The sequence below is a fragment of the Desmodus rotundus genome, chromosome 8 (assembly GCF_022682495.2).
Source record: "Desmodus rotundus isolate HL8 chromosome 8, HLdesRot8A.1, whole genome shotgun sequence".
NCBI classification, from domain to species: Eukaryota; Metazoa; Chordata; class Mammalia; order Chiroptera; family Phyllostomidae; genus Desmodus; species Desmodus rotundus.
The window spans coordinates 124,881,565-124,905,175 of NC_071394.1; the positions used below are offsets into that span (position 1 = coordinate 124,881,565).

General features: G+C 42.2%; 1 protein-coding gene across 1 annotated transcript in view; it reads right to left on the bottom strand.

Annotated features, from left to right (window-relative positions):
• The window catches only part of SCN11A (sodium voltage-gated channel alpha subunit 11), a 75,291-nt gene that overhangs the window by 1,682 nt on the left and 49,998 nt on the right, over window positions 1-23,611 (bottom strand). Inside the window, exons 20-27 of the mRNA XM_045200083.3 lie at window positions 23,410-23,564; window positions 20,236-20,409; window positions 15,368-15,469; window positions 14,623-14,901; window positions 13,891-13,944; window positions 12,165-12,302; window positions 7,503-7,607; window positions 3,131-3,428 (exon numbers count right to left, since the gene is read on the bottom strand). Coding sequence (XP_045056018.2) covers window positions 3,131-3,428; window positions 7,503-7,607; window positions 12,165-12,302; window positions 13,891-13,944; window positions 14,623-14,901; window positions 15,368-15,469; window positions 20,236-20,409; window positions 23,410-23,564 — 1,305 coding nt within the window. The remainder of the gene's footprint in view (window positions 1-3,130; window positions 3,429-7,502; window positions 7,608-12,164; window positions 12,303-13,890; window positions 13,945-14,622; window positions 14,902-15,367; window positions 15,470-20,235; window positions 20,410-23,409; window positions 23,565-23,611) is intronic.

Genomic DNA, 23,611 nt, shown 5'->3' on the forward strand with positions numbered 1-23,611 from the left:
TGGCTCTCTAGCCTCAGAATCTTAGTGGGACCAACTTTTATCAATACCTTTTACTTTATGCACAAAATTAAGAATTTTCTTTACCCATGTAAGGGCAAATACCTATTTGTGCATTAACTTGGGAAATAATTTCCAAGGGCCATACAGTTTTAGATGGGATAAGGTATCTAAAATAGTAAAGACCCAAGGAAAGAAAAAGAAAACGCAGCTTGTGAAAGGCTATTTTGTGAGTTACCTCATGCACTTGAAGCACATTACCTATGCTGGGCATTTAAAGTCATGCATGGGGTAACAATATACGAGTGTTCCACATTTATTGAAGGTATGGAAGATAAAACAGATGAACTACAGATGGAGCATCTTAGATTAGAGTGCAAAGGGAAATTTCTTAAAACGAAGGTTGGCTTGAGCCTGAGCTGTCAGTGGAAATTGTGGAACCCCTAACCTTAAAGTTCCTCAAAGGGACAGGTTCTCATTTGTATACAGGAATTTGAACACAGCCTGCCTCGGGTGAGGCCAAGGCTGGAGGAAGATGGTGGTGTTAGGATGCTCGTGTCTGGGCTACGGCTTCCATGGATCTCTCATATTTGCTAACATGTTAATTCCAAGGACTCCTGAAGTGCAAAGTCAAAAAGTTTAAGGGAACTAAACTGGAGATACTTTCTCTGTTGTTGTAGACACCCCAGAAATGGCATCTCAAACAGAGGTTTCTGCAAACTGCCTAATATCTGGCCTAAACTGTCACCCTGTTCTCTCATTGCCCACTCTGCAGGCAAGTGAAACAAAGATTTAAAACAAATCACATTTTGGCCCAAATATTAATAATATAGAAAGGTTGTAACAAGCTTGCCTTGGGTAGACATGGCCTTGCTCTGGCAGTCCTCTAAGGCAGGGGTCCCCAAACTCCCTCCTCCCCATCCCTGGACTGGCTCGAATTACAGCCTAAGCTGCTTACCCTGTCTCCACCCCCAACCCCAGTCCATGGAAAAACTGTCTTTCACAAAACCTGTCCTGGGTGCCAAAAAGGTTGGGGACCGCTGCTCTAAGGTCTTTAAGAGTGACGGGCAGCCAACACTATCTGCCATCACCTAACGACTAAAGAGAATTAACTGACGGCACACTTCAGTGACTGCCCAATTGTGCCAAAGAAGTTTAATTCACATGTTAATTGGGCAGCCAACCCTGGTGACATGTGGAATTGATTAAGTCCCAATTCAGCAACAACTGGAGGACGTCATTCTTTAAGGCCAACCTCCTCCACGAATAGTTCTTTGAGTAATCAAGTCCACAGTAATCTCTCCCATCGCTGAGCTCAGCTCGTCTGTGTACCATGTAATTCGGTGTTCAATGGACTTTCCTATCTTTTCCTGACTTTCTAAGTGAGTAAGTCTAGCACTGGACAGGTAGCACAGGTAGTCAGAGCACCGTCCCGATACACCGAGGCTGCAGGTTTGCAGGGCACATACAGGGAGCAACAAATGAAGGCATAAATGAGTGAAATAAAAAATCTCTGTCTGTCTGTCTGTCTTTTCTCTCTCCTCCTTCCTCTCTTTCTAAAATCAATAAATAAAAATTAAAAAAAATTTTTAAGTCGAGTATGTCTTAATACCTCAACTGGATTGTTAACTCCTAGACAGAGAGTCACTTTGACTCACTCATTTTATATTTCTCTAAAAGCTTAGGAAAGAGCTTGGGAAAGTGCAGGCGCTAAGTGTCGAACGGCAGACCTGCTGGCAAAGGCATGTAAAATGCCGAACACATCGGTGAGCAGGATTTGGCTCAATGTGCATATTCGCTCAGCCACTGGAGCAAAATGCTATCCAGTGCTATGCAGTGTGACTGCGACTGCCTAACATGTGTTCAAAGGACAGAAGTCAGAGATAGCTCCCCCGACTGTACAATGCCTGGCACTGCCTAGATGGAGTGCAATGAACAGTGGAATGAATGAGCTGCTCTCTGCACACTGGAGGAGCCTCTATAAGCTCTCAGAGGGCTGCCCCCATTCTCTAGCTCAGTTGCTCCTGTCAGTTTCACCAGAATTTGAATTGACTGATAAAGAGTAAAGGTCTGTTTAACTGGAAGCACATGGAAGGATCTACGTAAACTTTATCTACATAAACTTCCTGGCCTAGAAACCAGAACAGCCTCTGAACTGTGCCATCTTCATGCTCCCTGAAAAACTTCATTGCTGCTGTAGTGATAGGAACCAAAATATTTTGATCCAACATATCTGTTTAAGGCATCCTTTCTGAACTAGCACAAAGCTTCCACCTGAAGAAAGCCTCTTCACTGCTTTTTGAACTACTAGAGGGGCCCCTGGGCAGTTTTACACAATTATAAAAAGTCAAATTATTGGTTTAGTTAAAAGAAGACTTCAAAAAAACAGTACACACAATGGTTTAGCCATGAAGAATAAAGAATATGGCAATAACCCTCTTTCCCCGCCCCCTCCGTTCTTCTTTCACAAGCCTGATAGTTAATCCTGCCCATGGTTAGGGAAATTCTACACTGACGGTAGAGCGGGGCTGGCTGGGGAGTGGGGTCCAAGCAGCTGAGACAAGCACAGTTCGCACCCTGGTTTAAGTTAGCACGGGATACGGAGTAGAGAAAGTACTGCTCGGCCTTCTGGAACCCCAATCCAGGATGGGTTATAGAGGTCTCATATGGGGGGTGAGGGAAGGCCTGACAATGTCACAAGGGCATAATAATTGTGATCTGACATCCACATGGATTTTGAACTAACGAAAAACATGGAAACTAAATGTCAAATCCTTAAAATTATAAAATGTTCATCAGGGCTTACAGTTGCATAGGAAAGGCAGAACTTCAAATCAATTACCTGGAGAGATCAGGTATCCCCATAGAAATTTTTAAGTCACCGTAATTTTGTCTATCTCCATTGAATAAATGACCCATACTATTATTCAACTCTCCACTTCGATTGTGTAGACAGTAAAGGGATGGAAATTACTCTGTGTCTCCTAGCAACTTCCCAGGAAAGAACGGCATGAGCACACCTATGTTTTCAGAAACCACATTAAGCCTAATTTATTGCTTTGTGGATAATAAGATTTACAAGTTTACTTCTGGCTCTCAGATTAAAACCCCTCTGGCTCATCGTTTTACTTACTCACAACAGAAAGAACCACGATCACGCAATCGAATAAATTCCAGCCGTTGGAGAAGTAGTATTGCCTCAAAGCAAAGATTTTGATGAGACACTCAATGGTAAAGATGGCCACGAAGGCTAGGTTGAGATACTCGAGGATGACTTTCTTCCTGTCAGGCTGCTTAGTCAATTTCTCCGCGTCAGGCTGCTCGTACGTTTCAGCCATCATGCTAACCATGTTGAGGAGAATGAGGATGATGATGATGACGTCGAAGACCTGGCTTGTGACCAGGTCAAACACGAGACCCTGGCATTTGTTCTGAGAGAAAAAAAAGAAAGGGAATCACAAATCACTTTGAGTTTTAAGGATGAAATCACATTTAAAAAAAAAGCACACATAAAACAGAATTTATTCCCCTACAATGAAAGCAGTGTTTTTGAAAAAATGCACAGGCTCTTTATAAAGGGCAAAAAATTCTTGTACACCTATTTTCATTTAAATTTAATTAAATAACTGTTTTTTAAGTGGTAGGCTTATAGCTTTAATTTTATTTTAAAACAAAAAGTTCAGATAAGAAATTCATAGTAACAATATAACTGATGTGATGGATGATGTTTTGCTAAAATAAAACAGCTCGTGTTGGATTTAACAATAAAAAGATAAACTTTGGTCTCTATGTTTTATCTGTTTCTGTGTTATGAACTTCAATGATATTAATGCAGAGAATACCTACTCACATAATTATGTTGGACAAAATGGAATTATCATCTCCAAGTCTCCATTTGTCAGTTCAGAATAATCAAACCTTAAACTAAAACAATTTTCTAATTCTTGCTTACTTGGACATAAGGCTAGATAAATGGGATTCTGATCCAATGATTACTAAAAAAGGAAAGAGAAAAGCTGATGATTTCATGTTATTACTGATGGTGAACTTGCATATTGGTTTGTACACAGAAAGCCACACGCTCACAAAATGAGCTCGTGCTAACTGCTCTGTATAAACTCAAGCCTGCACCCTAATCTGCCATGTGCAGTGGAATGACTAATTATTCCACTATTTTCTTTAATCCAACTACTATGAAGCACCACTTTGTTTTTTACTTAGTGGAAAAATTGTTCTTAAACACAAACTCAAGACACTGATATGTCATTTTTGGCTATGCCTTGGTTGTTTCACAATATATTGTTTATATTATATATATTATATTATATTTATTATATTATAATCATTTAATCAAAGTATACAGACACTCTATCTAGAGATCTCATAGACACCTAAGAATTCATCTTTAGAACCCCGGGCATCTGTTATGGTAATCCAGGCAAAAGATGCTGCTGGTGTGTGGTGGTAACAGTGGAGAAAGATAGAAGCATTTTGGTTGAAGACCTAATGGAGCCTGAGAAAGTTTGAAGGATAGCTGAAACTATCCTTTCTGGTTGCTGGAGCCGTTTAACCAGCCACAGAACAGAGGATAAGGAATTCTGGAAGGGGGTGGTATGTTTTGAGCACGTTGAGTTTGAAGCCCCAGTGGGCATCCGAGGGCCACGAGCTAGTAGAGGTAGGGGTTTGGAGCTCAGGTAGAGTGGTGGGATGCAGATGCGAAGTTTATGGGTATTAATGTTGATTGAATTAAAACCAAGAGAGGGAATGATATTAGCAGGAAGGGTGAAGACAATAAGGAGGAGGAGGGTAGGGATGGCATTGGAGGGATACTACGTTTAAGTTGGTGTCTTTCAAACTTTGCACCGGGAACCCTAAAGCTTTTTATCAAGGAGTCTGGAGAAGAAACTTGAAAGTCAAGTGCACTTCCTATGTGAGAATGCATCCAGGAAGTCAGATAGGAGCTGGAGAAATAATACTTTTAAGGGTGCTCCCCAGGGATGCAGAATGAGGAGTGAGAATAAACATGAGTGAGGGAAGGCATTGGCCTTACAGTTGAACCCTAATATTTGGATCAATGGAGTAGATTTAAAGTTACCTGAAGTGGTAGAGAGTCAAAAATCATTCTTTGTATGGCTTTCAAACTCCATAGCAAAGCCACCATGTGGAGGTTGCTTCTGGAAGAACCAGAAATGATTCCCTTGCTCTACTGCTGGAAATGAAATCCATCACGACCCAGGTGCAAACAGTCGTGTTCACCCCCCACCCCTATGCAGTTGCTATTCATATGTTCCAAAGGTCAGAAGACAATATTTAGATTTTCGAGATTAAAAACGATTGTGTGGCAAGGTAAAGTTGAGAGCAAAGGGCTAACAGCTGATGCTAAGTCTTAGATCCAGTTCAGGGACATCTGGGATGTACTAGATTTATCTCACGCAACCCTGCTCTCCGGGATGCAGAAATTAAGATAAATATGCAGTGCTCATTGGTGAGATTGTCCTTGGCTGTCCTTGGGAATCACTCACTGTGAAGCCTTGACTGGTGACCTACAGCTATGCAGGGAGGGCTGTGGCCTGGCACCTACTCCCAGATGAGCCACATGACAAACATACTATAAAAGACAGTTAAAGAATGGAGGGTGGCTGCTTTCCCCCTGTAAAGTAGTCCACATCCACTCTGAGTTCATCTTTTGCAGCCTCACATGCCCAGTGCAGTGGAGAGGCCTAGAAGCTGCATCCGTGCCACTGAAACTTCTGTTTGGCTGTGTGATGCACTGCTGGGTTCACATCCTTCATGAAATAAACTGCTAAATGTGGGGAGACATATTGTGTCCTATGAGTCTGAGTTAATTCCAAATCTGGGATCAACTGGTGTTGAGTTAGTGGCGGCAGAGCATACACATGCAAATAAAAATTCTCTTTGTCTTTTGTGTTGGTATAAGTTCGGATAAGAATTTCAAAGTGAAATTAGTCCTAAAAAGTGATTGGTACTTACAAACTAGATTTGACTTAAATAAATTGAAGTGCCACCCACTATTGACAGATTAAACATCCCCAAATATAATTTTATCATTAACTCCGTAGTCAAAATCCTTTACTGTACAAACCCTAGACACTTGCCCCTGAGATTTACAGACCTTTTTAGTGTAACACAAACACTTCGTCCTCATGGGATGGACTCTGCAAATGCCCTAAAACATTCTCTCATTCAGCCAACAAACAGAGATGCCAGGCTCTATTCTGAGTGCTGGGAATAGCAGTACATTTAACACGCTTTTGGTAATTTCGGGTCTTAGTTCAAATGAAAATTTCAAAATCCTCCACATGCTTCAGTTTTCAAGCCCCCCTTCCACACTGCTTTCCCAGGCTTTTCAGCCATCAGGGACACCCCCGCCCCAACCCTGCCACCTAGAAAGTTTTCCAACTCACTTGTCAGAGCTACCAACAGTGCTTATTTTATTACTTTATAATCTAATGCTCTGGAACCCCAGCTCTCCAATTAGGCTGTAAGCACAGAACAGCCCTCTCACACCTGGGAAAGCAGGGTTCACAGAAAGCAGGGTCAGCAAACTACAGCCCGGAGGCCAAATCTGGCCTACCACCCATTTTTGTAGAGCCCGGGGGCTCAGAATGGGTTTTACATTTTCAAATGTTTGGGAAAAAACCCAAAAGAAGAATAAAGCTTTGACATACGGAAAGTGTATGAAATCTAAACTCTCGGGTCTTTCCATCGGGCTGCACTGGCGCACAGCCGTGCACGTTCGTTCTCTACCGTGCGTGGCTGCTCTGTGCTGCAAGGCCGAGTGGAGCGGTAGCAGCAGTGGAGACCGTGTGGCCTGCAATACTTACTGCCTGGCCTTTTACAGAAAAAGTGTGCCAGTGCCCGACATAGGAAGTTTATCAGCCCTGGCTGGTCAGCTTAGTGGATTGAGTGCCGGCCTACAAACCAAAGAGTCTCCAGTTCACTTCCCAGTCAGGGCACATGCCTGGGTTGCGGGCCAGGTCCCCAGTAGGGGGTGCACAAGAGGCAACCACACATTGATGTTTCTCTCCCTTTCTTTCTCCCTCGACCTTCTCCTACTTTTAAAAATAAATAAATAAAGTCTTTTTTTTTAAGTAAGTTTATCATAAACACGTATGAAGTGGAGGTGAGTATGCATGACCTCATCTTCGCAGCAGAAAACGTTGACAAATGATAATATAAATACATTTTAAACTGGTCAGGATGAAAACAGTCTGCCAAGTTCCTGTCATTGCAATGAGTATATACTAAGCACCTACTGTGTGCTCACTGAAAAGCACATTAAAGTTTTGCTCAGACTCTTACTATTGAATACGAGAGTCTAATTTTCCTAAGGACTTGAGCCATAGATCAGTACACCTGGGTCTTCATTGAGTTCTTAGATAATGTCTGTAAATTTTAAAAATTAAAGAAGAGCAGTAGTGTAGACATCTGAGTTCCTCATAACCACGTAATGGATCTATATACTTAAAGTCAGTTGTTCTCACCAGAGGCCTTGGAATAGGCTTTTGAGGTTTTTTGGATCCTAGTTTTTTCATTGCATTGTAGTATTTCTTCTGTTCATCTGTCAAAAAAATGTCTTGGCCACCTAAGTATATGAAGAAGAGGAAAGCCAATTATTAACAGATTTTTTTAAAACAAGTTCTGAATTGCCAGAAATAGATTTAAAGTTATATTGTACTTCTACCAATAATTCCTAAAATTCCAATGGCAGGCAAAAGAGGCTGGGCCCTAGGGGAGGGCTGAAAGAGAACAGGATTTAAGTTGAGGAATAAGGGAGCAAGTTTACTGCTATCCGTTATACTTCACTTTTAGAATATAAACAAAGATTACAAATTCTTTGCAAACACCTACAGAATCTTTACAAAACTGGATATATTTCAGGTTGCATAAATCAAACCACAATGCAACAAAACTATTTAAAAATGTAAAGAAAAAATCCCACGAAGTCCCAATTAAAATTCTTTTAAGTAAATGAGCATGTAGGTCACTACTAAAATTTCACAGAATCTGTCCAGAGCCATTCTCAAAAAAATAGCTTTAAATGTTTTCACTACTGAGCAAGAAAGAATAGAAAAATGAACTAGGATTTTCATTACTGGAATTTGGGGGGAAGCACAATATCTAGAAATCCTGGAGAGAACAGAACGGAATTCCTTTAAAGTGTCTAGCTGAACTTGCACAACAGTAAGGAACATCTCGCGGGGTCTGAACATCAAGAGAGATCAGGAAGACAGAGCAGTAAATTAATTCTAAAGCCACAGTCTGTACAAGAGCATTTGCTAATCTTTGTAAGAACTAGAATCTTGGGCTTTAATAACTACAAATGGTCTTGGGAAGAAAAGGCAGGGTGCTTATGCCAAGGTCCCTGCATGAATCTGGGACTCTCCAAGTGCTGCCTACGAAAAGGTGAAGAAAACAGAATTTGGTGGCAACGAAAGACAACTAGGAAACCATCTCAGTCTGTTCTATGGGTAAAAACACAGTCTTTCCTGATGATTTGTGAATCCAGGCCTGCCTGGATGAGGGTGTGGGGTTTGAATTTACACCACCAGTATGGGCCAAAACATACAGCCTAGGACAGTCTTTTCAAAGACTGGGAAATCTAGTGCTGGGAAAACTGGATACTCACATGTAAAAGAATAAAGGCAAATCCTTACCTAACTCCATATATCAAAATGGATCAAAGACATAAATATAAAATCAAAAGCAACAAAACTCTAAGAAAAAAAAAACAAGATAAAAGCTTCATGACATTGGATTTGGCAATAATTTCTTGGGTATGACACCAAAGGCAGAAGAAAAAATAGACAAACTGGACTTCATAAAAATTTAGCGCATCGTTGAAGGACACCGAGGTTGTTCCCATGTCTTGGCCACTGTGAATAGTGCTGCAGTGAACATAGGGGTGCACACCTCTCTAGGAATAAACATTTTCAAATTATCTGATAGATACTCAGAAGAGGGACTGCTGGGTCATATGGTAGCTCTGTTCTGAAAGTTGTGAGGAGCCTCCATACTGTTTCCATAGTGGCTGCACCAGTGTATACTCTTTCAGTGGATGATCGGATAAAGATATTACACACATATATAATGGATTACTACCCAGCCATACAAAAAGATGAAATACAGCCATTTGTGACAAGATGGATGGATCTTGAGAATATCATTCTAAGAGAAATGAGTCAGATGGAAAAAGTCAAGAACCATATGTGAATATACAACAGAAAGCAACAAATGAACAAATAAGACAATCAAAGAAAATGAACTGGAGGACATTATGCCAAATGAAATAAGCCAGTCACAAAAGACAAATACTGTATGATTCCACTTAGATGAGACACTTAGAGTAGTCAAATTCATAGCGACAGACAGTAGAAGGGTGGTTGCCAAGGAGTGGGGGGAGGGAGAACGGGAGTTATTGTTTAGTGCATGTAGCGCTGCAGTCTTACAAGGCGAAAAGAGCTACAGAGACGGATGGTGGTGCTGGCTGCACATCGTGAATGTACTGAATACCCCTGGGCTGGACACTAAGGTGGTAAATTTGGTGTTAAGTGTATTGTGCCACAGTAAACAAAAAAAAAATTGAAAAAAAAAAAAATAGAGCCCTGGAAGTTAACTAGGTTGTTTCAGGATGCCTGGTAGACACAATGATATGATGTCTGTGATTTGTTCTATTTTTATTTTTATTTATTTTTCTAAAATTATTTTATTGTCATTCAATTACAGTTGTCTGCATTTCTCCACACCCTTCTACCCCACCCCAGCCAAACCTCCCTCCCTCCCCTGCTCCCACCCTCCCCCTTGGTTTTGTCCATATGTCCTTTATAGTAGTTCCTGAAAACCCTTCTCCCCACTGTCCCTTCCCCTCTCCCCTCTGGCTGTTGTTAGATTGTTTGATTTGTTCTATTTTTAAAAATCTGGTGGCAGGATTGGGTGAAGTCATAGATAGCATAAGGATGTTCTTAAATCAATAAATGTTGTGATGGGTGATGGGTATTTTGGGTTCGTTTTAGTATATACTCTTTTGCATGTTTAAAATTTTCTGTAGTAAAAAGTAAGACAAAACAAAATTGCTATGGACTGATCAAAACAGTGATTTTAAATGTCAGCTGACATCTCAAATCCCAAGGCCAGACATCCGAATTGCAGGTATTGATTGCAATCAAGCTGCATATTACAGAGGTGACTGCACACGGCACACTCCTGCGTACACTGGTACCTCGTTACTTGTCATTATTTCCTTTCGGAACTCGTGATGAGTGCCAAAACCGACACCTAGTGTTTTCTCTGGCAGGGTGGCGGCGTGACTCATACAAGTTCTAGCAAGTGCAGTGAGTCCCATCTCAAGCAAGCACCAAGGGCTGAAACCTTTTTTCTTGTCAAAATGCGATGAGTACGGGGTTTGACAAGTTCTGAAGCCAAGGTGTAACGGGGCGTGACTGTAATGGCAGTGATGTAGTCGCGGAAGGACAGCGAGTGGTTCGCCCTGTAGATACTAGGAGGGTTCGTCAGTTTCAAGATACATTCAGATGGGTTAAAAGAGTTCAACAGAAAACTAAAAAAAAAAACAAAACTATAAAAAATTGGAAAACCAAAGGTGAATACTTACTTACCTGGTTTTAGAATTCATAAATGCATGAGAGTCAAAAAGGTCAAGACTGGGAGTTTGACTCCATGAAAATGCTAAAGGTCTGTAAGTTAAAAACGTCACTACAAAAATACAAGAAGCAAGTCACAAACTGGACTTACTATATAAAAACATAAGAAAAGATGACAATCTCAATTTTAAAAAGAGATAAGGGCTAAAACATAATTCTTTGGAGAGAAATACCTATGGCCACCTTCCTGTGAAACCCTGGATAACCTCACAAATGACCAAATAAATGAATATAAAATAATGAGATAACACTGTTACCCATAAGCTAGAAAAAATTATAAAAATCAGAATGATGAAAAAAGAACAAAGAGGCATTTTCATATCTTACAAAAAGGTTGCCCCGCACTATTTCTGAAAGGTTGTTTGACGACATCTTTAACACCTTAAGGACATAATCAGAGATACACAGAGAGAAGTTCAAGCATGTTTGTAGTAGTTTTAGAAGAACAAGAAATCTAGAAATGACCTAAACATCCAAAAAAAAAGGGGGGGGAGGGAGAATGATTAGGATAAATTATGATCTATCCATAATATGGGATGTACTTCAGCCCTGAAAATTCTTACAACAAAGATGATTTCATGACACAGGCTCATAACTGATGGGAAGGAGGAGAAGCTATAAAATTAAAAATATTGTGCAATCTCAACTGTGTAAAAGGACTACATATTTAAGTAACTAGAAGGGTTTGTGCCAAAATGATGAGCCTTAATCCAAAATAGTTATCATTTGGTGGTCACCTTATGGGTGATTTAAATTTTCTTTTTATATTCCTTTATTTTCTACATGACCTATGAATGACAAAATCAGGGGATAAATCTGTTTATTACAATACATGGGGGAAAATCACCCCCAAAAATATCTGTGTCTTCCCGAACTATCTTCTTTCTAAGTTATTTCAATAAATCTGCTGAGAGTTGAGTGTTGGGAGCCAGGACACAAGTTTACTGAAGAGGAAAATTTATTCTTTTTATCCTGGATAACAGTTACACTTGAAAGTTTGTTAAAATATGACTGTAATGTCATAAATACTAATCCTGGTAATTGCTTTTTTACTAGGGTTCAACAATATCCTACGAGTTGAAGGGTAGAATGGAGAGAAAAAACAATGGTTTAGTAAAACACAGCTATTTTTAGTCCCTTTTAAGCTACATCTTCAAGTAGGAGGGCAGGAGGGAAGGCGGGAGGGACTAGTCAAAGAACATGTATGAATGACTCATGGACATGGACAACAGAGAGGGGATTAACTGTAGGTGAGAGCGGTGGCCTGGGTGGAAGGGGGCAAAAGGGAAAAAAATAAAACAACTGTAATAGAATAAACAATAAAAAAGTAATAAATAGAAAAAAGAATCTTCTCCAGGTGGCTCCCTCTTTGTTCCCATGCTGATGATAAAGGCTACTTTGCACAACAATCTAGACCAGAATTATGTTTCACTCAAGGGCTTTGGAGGAGAGAGTAACACACCGAATCAGGACAACCCCGATACTTATCTTTTTCTGCTGTTGGTTGAAGTTATCAATTATAATGCCAATAAAGAGATTCAGAGTGAAGAATGAGCCAAAGATGATAAAGACTACAAAGTATAGGTACATGAGTATGTTCTTCTCGAACCCTGGCTGTTCGCCTTCCTAGGAATTTTTTAAATGAGAGAAGAAAACAATTACTGGACAGAAGTATAAGCCATATTAGCTGCCTTATCTAGGAGACCAGGTCTTTCTCAGCAGCAGTACTAACCCTCAGCCTCCAAGCTGCCATGACGCCTGCAGGGGGCCCCTCAGTTTCCCCTAGCCCGGGGTACCATACAAAGGGAGGAAGCCTGGGGAGGGGCACAGTTACCTTATGAAGAGGTGACTGACTACCAGCTCTCGTTGAACAATTACATCCTTCATACAGGGCCCACACTGTATTTACTTTATGCTTGTGTCTGTCACTCTTGAATTCCTGGTGCCTAGCATACCTTGTGACAGGTAGCATTCCTTATGTGAATGAATGAATGAATGGATAAATGAATGATCAAGCTCCAGAATGGACACAAATGGACTATAACCAAGCTCCCCCAGCATAAAGAATCTTTTTTATTTCTCTCAATCTTTTTTCAATTCTCCTGTGCTTTGGACACGGGGTTGATAGCCATTGGCTTGCCATGGTAGGCTTCATAGCAAGGAATGGAGTAGATCGCTGGGCCAGAAGACCACGTGTAGAATATGGCAGTGGGTCAGTGTCTGAGTCCAGAAGAAGTTGAGGGAGGAGAAATGTCCATGGTTTAACCACTTACAACTTCAATATTTGAGACCAGCAGTATGCTCTGTGACTACACAGACAAGGGCCATTATACTAGAAGCCAGCATACACCAGCTACAATGTGCCAAGACCAGCATCAGGACAGGTGCCCCCTCCACACACTCCCACCCACATATGCAAACCACAAGCCTCTTCTATCCTGCATCGGGCCTAAGATTTCCCCCCCATCCCCCAGCTCCGCTTCAAGGCAGAGGGATGCTCAAGGTAAAACAGGGTGAAGGTCATATATTCAGATTTTAAAAATGAGTGCATTAGTATTTTAAAATATTTCCTTCGTTATAAATTGCCTCTACTACTCCTATAACACTATTCGTAGCAGCGTTCCCGCTACCACCAGCTCACATGTATCAAATACCTACCATGTGCAGGACATCAACTCTGAGGACTCTCCAACAGAGCAACACATACAAGTGTGATGACAGGAAAAAGTAAACAATGCTGATTCCACTCCTGATTCAACGATTTGCTCACAGCATGGCTTTGGGTAACACTCTTCCTGTCTATTACTCAATCTTCCCATTGGGAAATGGCAATAAACTACATCACTGAGTATTCTTCTAACTTTGGGAATCCACAATCACTTTTTATTTAACTAGAATTCAACAGTTGATAATTGCCAGAAACCCATTTAGTTTCCGGGAAGCCTGAAGCCAATTCTAAGGTTTTCCCATGGTCAAGGGCAAGTGCCCTTTGAAAAATGGCTTCTGTCTACCCACCCATGTGGAGAAAAGGTGAGAGAAAAAAGTCAAGGCATCCTTTGGTTCTGTTGTTGTCTCTGGCTCCCTCTTCTATGTGAGTGGTTTCTCCTTGGCCACTATGGAGAAAGGGGACTGGACTTCGCACTATGCTAGGATGTAGTCAAAACATCCTTGATTTGACCCTAGCACTCTAGAGCATGGCGGAACACAAGCTCACCTTTCCCACATCGACAGCTGCGTGCATAATATCTGTCCAGCCCTTAAATGTTGCCTGCAACAAAAAGTAGATGAACATGAACACGATTATAGACTTGGCACCAGCAGGCAGGTGCAAGAGCAAGTCAGGCCAGTAGGAAGAGGTATGTAAGATGATGTCCTGCCCTTCCAGGACAGAATGCCCAGATAAAAGAACAGTAGAAGGGAATTTAAGGATGAGTGTCTTGAATTATTTTTCTTTTGAAATTGCACAAAATAAAAAGTTTAAAAACAAAAAGAAATCTCTGCGTTAAAAATTGCCAGAGAAACTGTGAACCAACTGCTGGAAAGAGCCTACTGGAGGCTCTTTCCTGATGCCACTTCTGTCTGCATTCTCTGTGCCAGACCTGGCAACTGGGGTTTGACCTGGGGCTGACTTCAACGGGGTACTGTTACTAATGGTGCGGTTTGGCCTCTGAGGCTCCTCTCCTCTCTGATTGGAGCTCTGAAGAACTAGGCATCATACACGGCAGGGTAAGATGGGCAGACCCTTATGGGGGCATCACTTGAAGGCTGAGGCTCAGTAGACAATAAAGTTGGAGATGCTTAGAGGAAGGCAAGTCCAGAGGGCACTGTCTTCCGCATGAAGATTTGGGATTTGATTCCATTATCTCAAGGGAGTCACTGTGCTTTCCTTAGTTGAGAAATAATTTATGATTCTTCTAAGAGTGAAAAACATGCTGACAGCACTTACCACTTGCAGCAGGGCGAGGTAAGCCATTCCCACATTGTCAAAGTTGACTTTCAGGTTGGTCCAGGTGAGATGTCTACTTTTACATTGACTTTGGTTTACATAAATTATATCCTTCTGACTTATTAATAGGGACATGTTATCTGTTTTATTAAAGCATCGTTCAAATTTCCCAGAAAGCAAGTTCACTCCCAGGATACAAAATATGAGCCAGAAAATGAGGCAGACAAGCAAAACATTCAGAATGGCAGGTATGGCACCTATGAGAGCGTTAACCACCACCTTCAGGAAACAAAACAGATGGAGAACATAACAGTTGTGAGAGACTCATCAAGCTCTTGATTGTCCCAGAGAGGCCTGATGTGTGGGGCTGTGTCTCTTAGAGCTCCTTCTTTCCGCCCCCCCCCCCACCCAGGACAAGCCCTGCTCTCAGCTCCACAGGTCCTCTCTGTTCCCACTGAGGATCACTTGAGAAGTGTCTTCTGATGATGGTGTTGAAGACCCATGGGACACCTGCATTAGGATCAAAGGGAAGCCATAGCCCAGGTTGCTGTCATAGAAGCTCTTTTAGGATGGAGACTTTATCTTACGCTTTTCTCCATTTCTTGAATTCTAAGCAGTGGGCTGGCTAGGAAGGAATCCAGGAAAAGCTTGGCAATTTAAGGGAAGCCCACCCAGCCCAGGGAGGAAAGCTCCACCTCTCCCTGCCAGCTGAAGAATGTTGCTCCCATCCACCTGAAGAACATACCTTCATTCCTTCAAACTGGGACAGTGCGCGCAGGGGCCTCAGTGCTCGCAGAATCCGGAAGGGTTTCAATTGCTTTAAGTTGATGAGACTGGTCACAGACACCTGGTGGGAAGAGAAGCCCCAGGGAGTGTACCTGACTGGGTGCCCAGCGAAATGAATGTGGGGCTGAGAGGTGAGGTGTATTATCTGGACCCAGAATCTGCTGGAAGAGGCTCTTTTTCTCCTCCTCTGGCAAAGTCACAGTCCATGCAGGTGAGAACCATGCATTTACATTACTTGTTTAATGAGAGACAAAGAAAGCTGAGAAATTGCTGTGAATTGCAGGAAACCAAAGAGACATGTCGATGACATGTCCTGTAGGGTCCTGCCCTGGAGAATGGATGGGGGGGGGTGTTGGTTAGGGGAGATGGAGATGGGTGGGTAGAGAGAATTAACTATAAAGGACTTTGTTGTAACAACTGGCAAAATTTGCAAATGCATGAGGGTTTTAGCATTGGATCATGTTATGAAAGTTAGACGTCCTCACTTTCATAACTGCACTGAGACTATGTGGGACAATATCTTTGTTCATAGAAAGAAACACTAAAATACCGAGGGTAAAATGGTATGATGCCTCCAACTTGATCTCAAAGTTCAGGAAAAAAAAAATGACAAAGCAGATGGGGTGAAATGTTAACCATTGGTGAATCTGGGGAAAGAGTATAAGGGATTTTTTACACTATTTCTTACAGCTTTTCTGTAAGTTTGAAATAATACCAAAATTAAATTACAAAGAAATAATAAATTACTTGTTTGGTAATATATCCCCTCACTCAAATAGCTCCTCTTTAGGAAATTAAATCCAATTTTCTCTCCCAATGGTTCAAGACTAAGGATAGGAAAGTTCTGTGAATACCCTAAATTACAACTTAATAAATATGCTGAGTTCAAGTTGAAGACAACTCTTGACAGATCCGCAGCCGTCCCTGTTGATTATGCAGAGCCTCCGAGGCTGCACTTGGAAGGGGAGTTGCTCAGGGATCAGGAAGTGGATTACCATACTCCTGACAAGCTGATGTCAAAGTTCACTATTATCTAAAAACACACCCCACTAATCCTACCAATCTCATTGTAGTGGTAAAATATTTGCAAATTGAGAGACATTAAGTGAGTGAATGTGACAGAGTAGCCAGATTTTAAAATCTGTAATCAATTGTTAGAAAATCACCATCGATTTTATGGGTTTTGGTTTTTTTTTTTTTTTTTTAAATTAAGTGGGCTTGTTGTTTGTTCTTTTGTTTGTAATAGCATTGCCTGTTGGGGGAGTTATTTAAGCAGCTTTTCCACAAATACTGCACCTTGTTCCTAGGCAGAGAGAAAGGGTGGCAAAACTCAACAGCTCTTTGGCTTTGCCAAAGGACAGTTACCACTGCCAGGGAAGCAGTGCTCCCAGGGGACACCTTTTCGCCCGGAACCTCTGCTCTACCCAACTGGGAGGCATCGGTGAGACACGCACGCAGAGCAGCATGCTCTTTACCATTCTACAGCATTCTTCAGGGTGGGAAGTCGGCTTCTAGTTTTATCTTATTTTTTTTCTACCTAACTTGCATTTATCCCTCTGCACTATGTTGTTGAAATTAATCATGTTGATATGTATTCTTAAAGATTAGTCCTTTCAAATTTTGTGGAAGATTTTATGAATCCATTCCTCCTTAGTGAATAGGTTATTTCCGTGCAAAATGGGCAAATGTGTGCATTTCCCCTGGGTACACACACAAGAGTTCTCCTTAGTTGTATAACTAGAAGTAGTATTTCTCGACTTCAAATTGGGCTCACTTGTAATTTAATTACAAAACAGCAAAACTTCCCCCCAAGATGACTGCAACCAATGAAATTGTTAGCAGTGATTAGATTCCATTTTCTTATAACCTTCTCAGTATTAGCTATTATCCAATTTGAAAATCTTTGTCAATCTGACCAATAAAAAGAAGTCTCTCATTTTACTACGTGCTTATGTGCTTACTGATGACATAACTAGTGTGTATTTCTTCATACATTTATTAGTGATTCAAGTTCCAAAAGTTCCAATTCTGTACATTGCCTGTGTGCGCGCTTCTCCCATTCTTATGCTGGGCTGCCTTGTTATTGTTGTTCTTATTGAACTGTGGGGAGTTCCTATACACCGTGGGTAGTAATTACCTGTTATATATATGGCAAATACTGTCTCCAGGCTCTGGCCTGTCTTTAATGATAATTATAGTATTGTTAAATAGAAAAACAAAAATGTTTCATTTTGATATAGTTGAATACACACACACACACACACACATATACATTTTCACGTGGGACCTAGAGGGACACCTTTTCACCTGGAACCTCTGGTCTACCTAATTGTGTGTGTGTGTGTGTGTGTGTGTGTGTGTGTGTGTGTATTTCTCATTTTTCTTCTCCAAAAAGTATAAAGATCATTTTATATTATCCTGACTCACAAGCAACATAAAAGGATTATTCACTCACATTCTCTCATTTAATTTGCACAACAGTGTTCTGAATTAAGCAGCATTATATGTCACCTACCACATTACAGACAAGGAGACCTGAGTCTCAGAGGGTTAGCAACTTGTTTCAGGAGGAATTGGGAGTCACACCTTGGTCTGTGCGATGCTGCTACAGCTAATGATAGCAATGGTGGGCCACACTTACTGAGTGCTTTCTCTGGGATTTATAAAGATATATAATTATAAGATTATTCCCTTTCTTATTCTACTCATTTTCTATCCCATTCACTTGTTATCATTAAAGAAGTTTCCAAGCCACCCTTCTTTTTCTATGTTTTGTAACAATTTGAGTAAGGTTGGGTTTACCTGTGTACCTTGGTTCAGGCTGCTCTAACAGAATGCCTTACTTAGACTGGGGGGCTTATAAATAACAGACATGGATTTCTCACAGTCTAGAGGCTGGAAAATCCAAGATTGGAGCACTGGCAGAGTCAGTGTCTGGTTGAGGGCCAACTGCCTGGTCCCTAGGCAGGTGTCCTCTTGTTGTGTCTTCACACAGTAGAAGGGTGAGGACATGCTATAGGGTCTCTTTTATAAAATCCCTAACGCCATTCATGAGGGCTCCAAATACCAACACAATGGGGATTAGATTTCCACATATGAATGGTGCGGGAGGAATGTAGACACAAACATTCCGTCTACAGCACTGCTCCTTGCTAAGACTTGTCTGTAAAACCTTCTGAGCCTGGTGCCCTATTTTTGATACTGTGATATTGGATTACTGCTTTGATATTTTAAATGGTTATCATTAGACTGGTTTCCCATTTTGCATCTGGCCAAATTGGGGCGATTTAGAGCCCACACTCATTTTTACCACATGAAAACTGATGTCAAAACTTTCGGCACTTTGCTTAAGGTTATACAGAAAGAGCGCAGCCAAGCTAGCAGCCAAGCCATCTTCTGAGTTTAGGCCAGCAAAGCCCAGGTCCCTGGAACGGAGATACAAATAACCTGCCCACTGTCTTATGGACTCTTCACTACCATCTGACGAAATAATGCATGCAGAGTGCTGTGTACTCTGGACGCTGGCAGAGAGCTACATGACAGACATGTGGACGTTCCCGTCAGAGGTCCTGTGACACTAGTGGCTGAACTACATGACCTACTTGTGTCCACCAACAAAATTGTGGTTCTCCAGTGGGGTGTGCTGACTGTATGGCTTATACTTACGCAGTTATCATATCTACCTCTTTGATAATGCTTAAAATCCTCACCCAAGGATATGTTTAGTGGATTTAGAGAGAGAGGAACAGAGAGAAAGAAAGAGAGAGAAAATATTGATGTGAGAGAGAAACATCAATTGGTTACCTCTCAGACATGCCCCAACCGGGGATTGAACCCACAACCTAGGCATGTGCCCTGACCAGGGATCGAACCTGCGACCTTTTGCTTTGCGGGATGATGCCCAAACAACTGAGCCGCACTGTCGAGGCCGGGGCTCTACTTCTTTAAGTGCCATGGACAAAAGTCTAACTAATTCAATCATGGTCAAAGGGATACAGATATTAAAATCATCAAGGGCTTAGGAGTGAGACTTACTAGGTTTGAGTCTCACCTTCACCGCTTCTACCCAGGCAATCTTGAACATATTTCTTAGCCTCTCTATAACGCAATTTCTTCCTATGTATATGGGAAAAACAATAGTACCCCTGCTACACTGAGTGGCTGTGATAACTAAAAGACAGACTGCAGATGAAGCATATGGCAGAGTACCTGGCACAGAGAAAGCACTCAAAAAGTGTGATCTACTACTATTATCAGCCTTAGCGTCCTATAGACCAAGGTGTGAGTTCCAGTTTCACCTGAAACAAGGTGATGGTAGAGTGAGCTTCAGGGCTCCTTGTCTGTAATGTGGTAAGTGATGTATAACTCTGCCTAACTCAGAACACTGTTGTGCAGATTAAGTGAAAGAACATATGTGAACAATCCTCTTATGCTGCTTGGTATTCAAAGTCGAGGCCAGCCCCATCTGTTGGATGCTGACCTGCTTTGAAAAGGAAGTCCTGAAAAGAAATGGAAAGCTGAAAGGAAAGGGAAAATCAAGGCTACTCAAAGTTAGTCTGGATCCACATCAGACGTCAGCAGTGATCACGGAGAGAAGTGGGCAAGTGCCATCGTGGGAAGGGTTGGGGTGACACACATATGAAGCACAGGATATGAGGAGTGGGACCCAGGAAAGGCAGGACTGCTGATAGGTAAGTGACAGTGATTTACATGTACTGAGAAGAAAACTATTTTGGAGAGGCACACAGAAAAAGCAGCTCCCATCGGATACCCTCCCCCACCCGCAACCCCCACCCCTGCCTGCGTGGGCACAGGTGGTTAACTTACAATCACAATGATGAAATCGAGGCAGCACCAGGCACTAGTGAAATACTTCCCAAAGCCAAAGGCCACCCATTTCAGACCCATCTCCAGGATAAAAATGTACGTGAAAATATTGTCAGTACAATTAAGTAATGTTTCGATTTTGGGTAGATTAGGAAGGTTAATATCTTCGAATATCTGAAATGATAAGACATAGCCATAGGTCTGTTATAGCCATAGGCGAATATTTGCATAGGTCTCCTTGCTGACTTTATTTTTTTTTTCTTTTCCATCCTTATTTGAATAAATTAGTATCTCTCTTGATAATAAAGTTTTGCTCAACAGGTATTAGGCTGAATTTTCCAGTGGAATCAATTCCTTCATAAAACTGGAAGAAGAAAAATCTTACTTCTAGACTCCTGGTGCCACTATGTCCCCAGGCTCTCGTCACTGGCCCCTGGAGCATAAGAACACCTCCCTAACCAGCCACCCCGCCACCTCCTGGTGTTCCTAATCCTTTCAGCTCTTGCCAGCAATATCCTGCCAACTTTTCTAGAACCACCCAGTGGCATACACACCATCTTTTATCCCCCTAGTTACCTTAGTGGCTCTATTCAGTGGCCGTATGTTGATTATAACGTCACATTTAAACACCTCAGCCCACATTCTGGATACGGCCCACCCTGAGGCCCATCATGTCCTACCACAAACAGCCTTACCTCTTTGCCCCAGTGTTCCTTACACATGTGACCATGTTGTACCTGCACCATGACATGGAGAAGTTTGAGAAGCTATGGGCTAGAATTCCCAGTGTAAACTGCTTTGAACAGTAAACATTCATTAAGCATGACTATGAAAATGAGACATCCCAGCTTTTAGAGAGACCCTTTTTCACGCTGCATACAAACTTTTCCTTCACCCAAAATATATGTGTGATTCTTCAGGGTCTACAGAACCAGGATATACACTGTTCTTTTGGCCTTTACAGTATTACTGAGGATGAGAGAAAGGAGAGAAGGGCCTTGAACTAAACCTGCCAAGACACCGAAGGCAAGAGAGAAATCGGCCCTGCTGTTGGGGACTGAGGTAAACCAACCGTGCCATGGGCCTGGGGGAAAACAATGCAAAAGAGTAAGTGTCACTTCCAGTCCCCAAGTGGGCTTGGCTAGAGAAGGCCTTCCATCTCTGCTTCTGTCTCTGCCCTGCTGGCTCCTTGTCAGCCCTTAGATCTCAGATTAGCTGTCTTTTCTATAGGAAACTCTCCTCCTTCCACCAAGACTGGGTTAGCTACCACCTCACATGGACCCATGTCCCCTACTGCTTCTCTGAGTGTATCACTATGGTCCTGGTGTATAGTTGCCTGGACTCCATCTGTCCCTTCCTACTAGACTCCAAGTTCCTAGAAGTAAGGGACTTGTCCATGTGTTTGCCTCTGGAAGAGAAACAAACCTGAATGGCACTAGAAGCTCATTTTCTCTCTCATTTTGGAAACTTAGCAACAAGCTGGCTCAGCAGGTCTGAGTTAGCTCAATGGAAGAGCAAGCTGATATTAGCAACTGCTCTTTGGAGGCTCCCACATTATAATGGGGCCATGTACTAATCCAGGAAGCTCTCATTATTACACAGTTTCCCAGACCAGGGCTTCTCAAACTCTAATGAGCACCAAATCATCAAGGTTCTGATCTAGTGTGTGGGCTCAAGACTGCATTTTTGACAAGCTTCCACATGACAACTAAGGCTGCTGGGCCATACACCATAGGCAATGGCAGTCAATGAGATGTTTCTTTTCTCTATTTCTCTACAAATGTGCGTAGTGAAACAGGGCCTGGGTCCCTCCTCTGGAACTCTCTGCATTGTGTGTTCAGTCTCCCTCTGCCCAGCCTACACTTGCCTCAGCTGAAGGCAGATGAGAACTAGGAGGATTCTGTGCCCTCTGCTACTTCTCTAAGTTTTCTCAGATGGGGCCACAGGGTATATGTCTGTGGCCTTTGGACACCACCACTGCTTTCCCACTAACTAGCACAGGGCTTGCTAGATGCCAAGTACCACTTGTAGAGTAAATGAAAAACCCCTACCACTCAAATAAGAGTAGACAGCCAGTGAAACTGTAATCACCAAAAGACAACAGGGAACCAAAGGCCAAGGATTAGCAATAAAAATTAATCATGGACGTTCTCTTGGACAGTTTTAGAGAGAGTTGCTTTTTGGTGTGAGGAACAATTGACATCATGGTAAGTATATAAATGAGGATGTCTGTTGGTCATAGGCTCTCAAGGGCCCCAGTATGTGCTCATCTCCTTTTACCCAGAGATGGCATAGGTGTAAAGCACTAACCAGAAAGTCAGGGGTAAAGAAGTGAGATATTTCCTAGTCCCCTTCTATTTGCTAGCAGATTACTAAGAAATGTTCTGACTCTAAACCAGAAAGGAGGAACCCAGGGCTCCATTCACCTGACATAACAAACAGTAAGAAAATTTAGTTCTATATTACGGTCACTTTAAGGGGAGACACAAGATAGAAGGGGAGGGAGGGAAGGGAGGAAGGGAGAGAGGGAGAGAGAATAAGAGCAAAGGGGCAGGTGAAGAGGAGGCAGGACGGACCAAAAGTTGAGGAGAGAGAGCAGGAAGGAGTTTATGACTAAGTGGCCATGGAGGCTGATGGATTTAGTTCTTTCCAAACCTCAATGGGGCATACCACACCTTGATTTGGAAGGATCTGTCATAAAGCAGCATCTTTCTGTCTCTCCTCTTAAGGGATTAAGTGATGGAAAACACCAAGACAATTTATTACATCCTGATCTGGTCCCTGCAGCCTTCTCCTAACATTTTACCTTTTAGAAAGTGGCTGTATGGTCTTCAGGAGAAGAGAGGGTAGGAACACTGCTATCTAAAGGAAGAAACAGGTAGGACACTGCGAATATGTCTAGAAATCCTCCAAGACTAATAGACAGACCTGGGGTCAAAGGCCAGCTTCAGGAGGCATTTTAGGATGCTGGTTTGGGTCACCCTTCCCTACCCAGCATCCTTCCCAGGTAAAGCACCTTTGGCTCGGGGCTTTCCCCTGGAAGCATGACTCCAAAGTAAAGATCCCACTCCTGCCTATTCTCCCTATGTTCACAGCCCCTTCAGGGGTGAAGTCACAATGCAGCTCCCGCAGCTGCCTTGCTTCCCAGTGTCCCCACAAGACATGATAATTTACCAATGCTCCACTGCTCAGCAGAATCACGAAGATAATAAAGCTCTCAAACCAGCTGTGTTTCACAATCTGGTAGCAGGTTTTCCGTAGGTTCCACCAAATGGTCCCAAGGGACTTTCTCTTGTTCACAGCACAGCACAGGAAGCAGCAACTCAGGCCTGTGAGGAGGGAGCAGTAGCACAGTCTTAGTGTCTGTAGTAAGTTA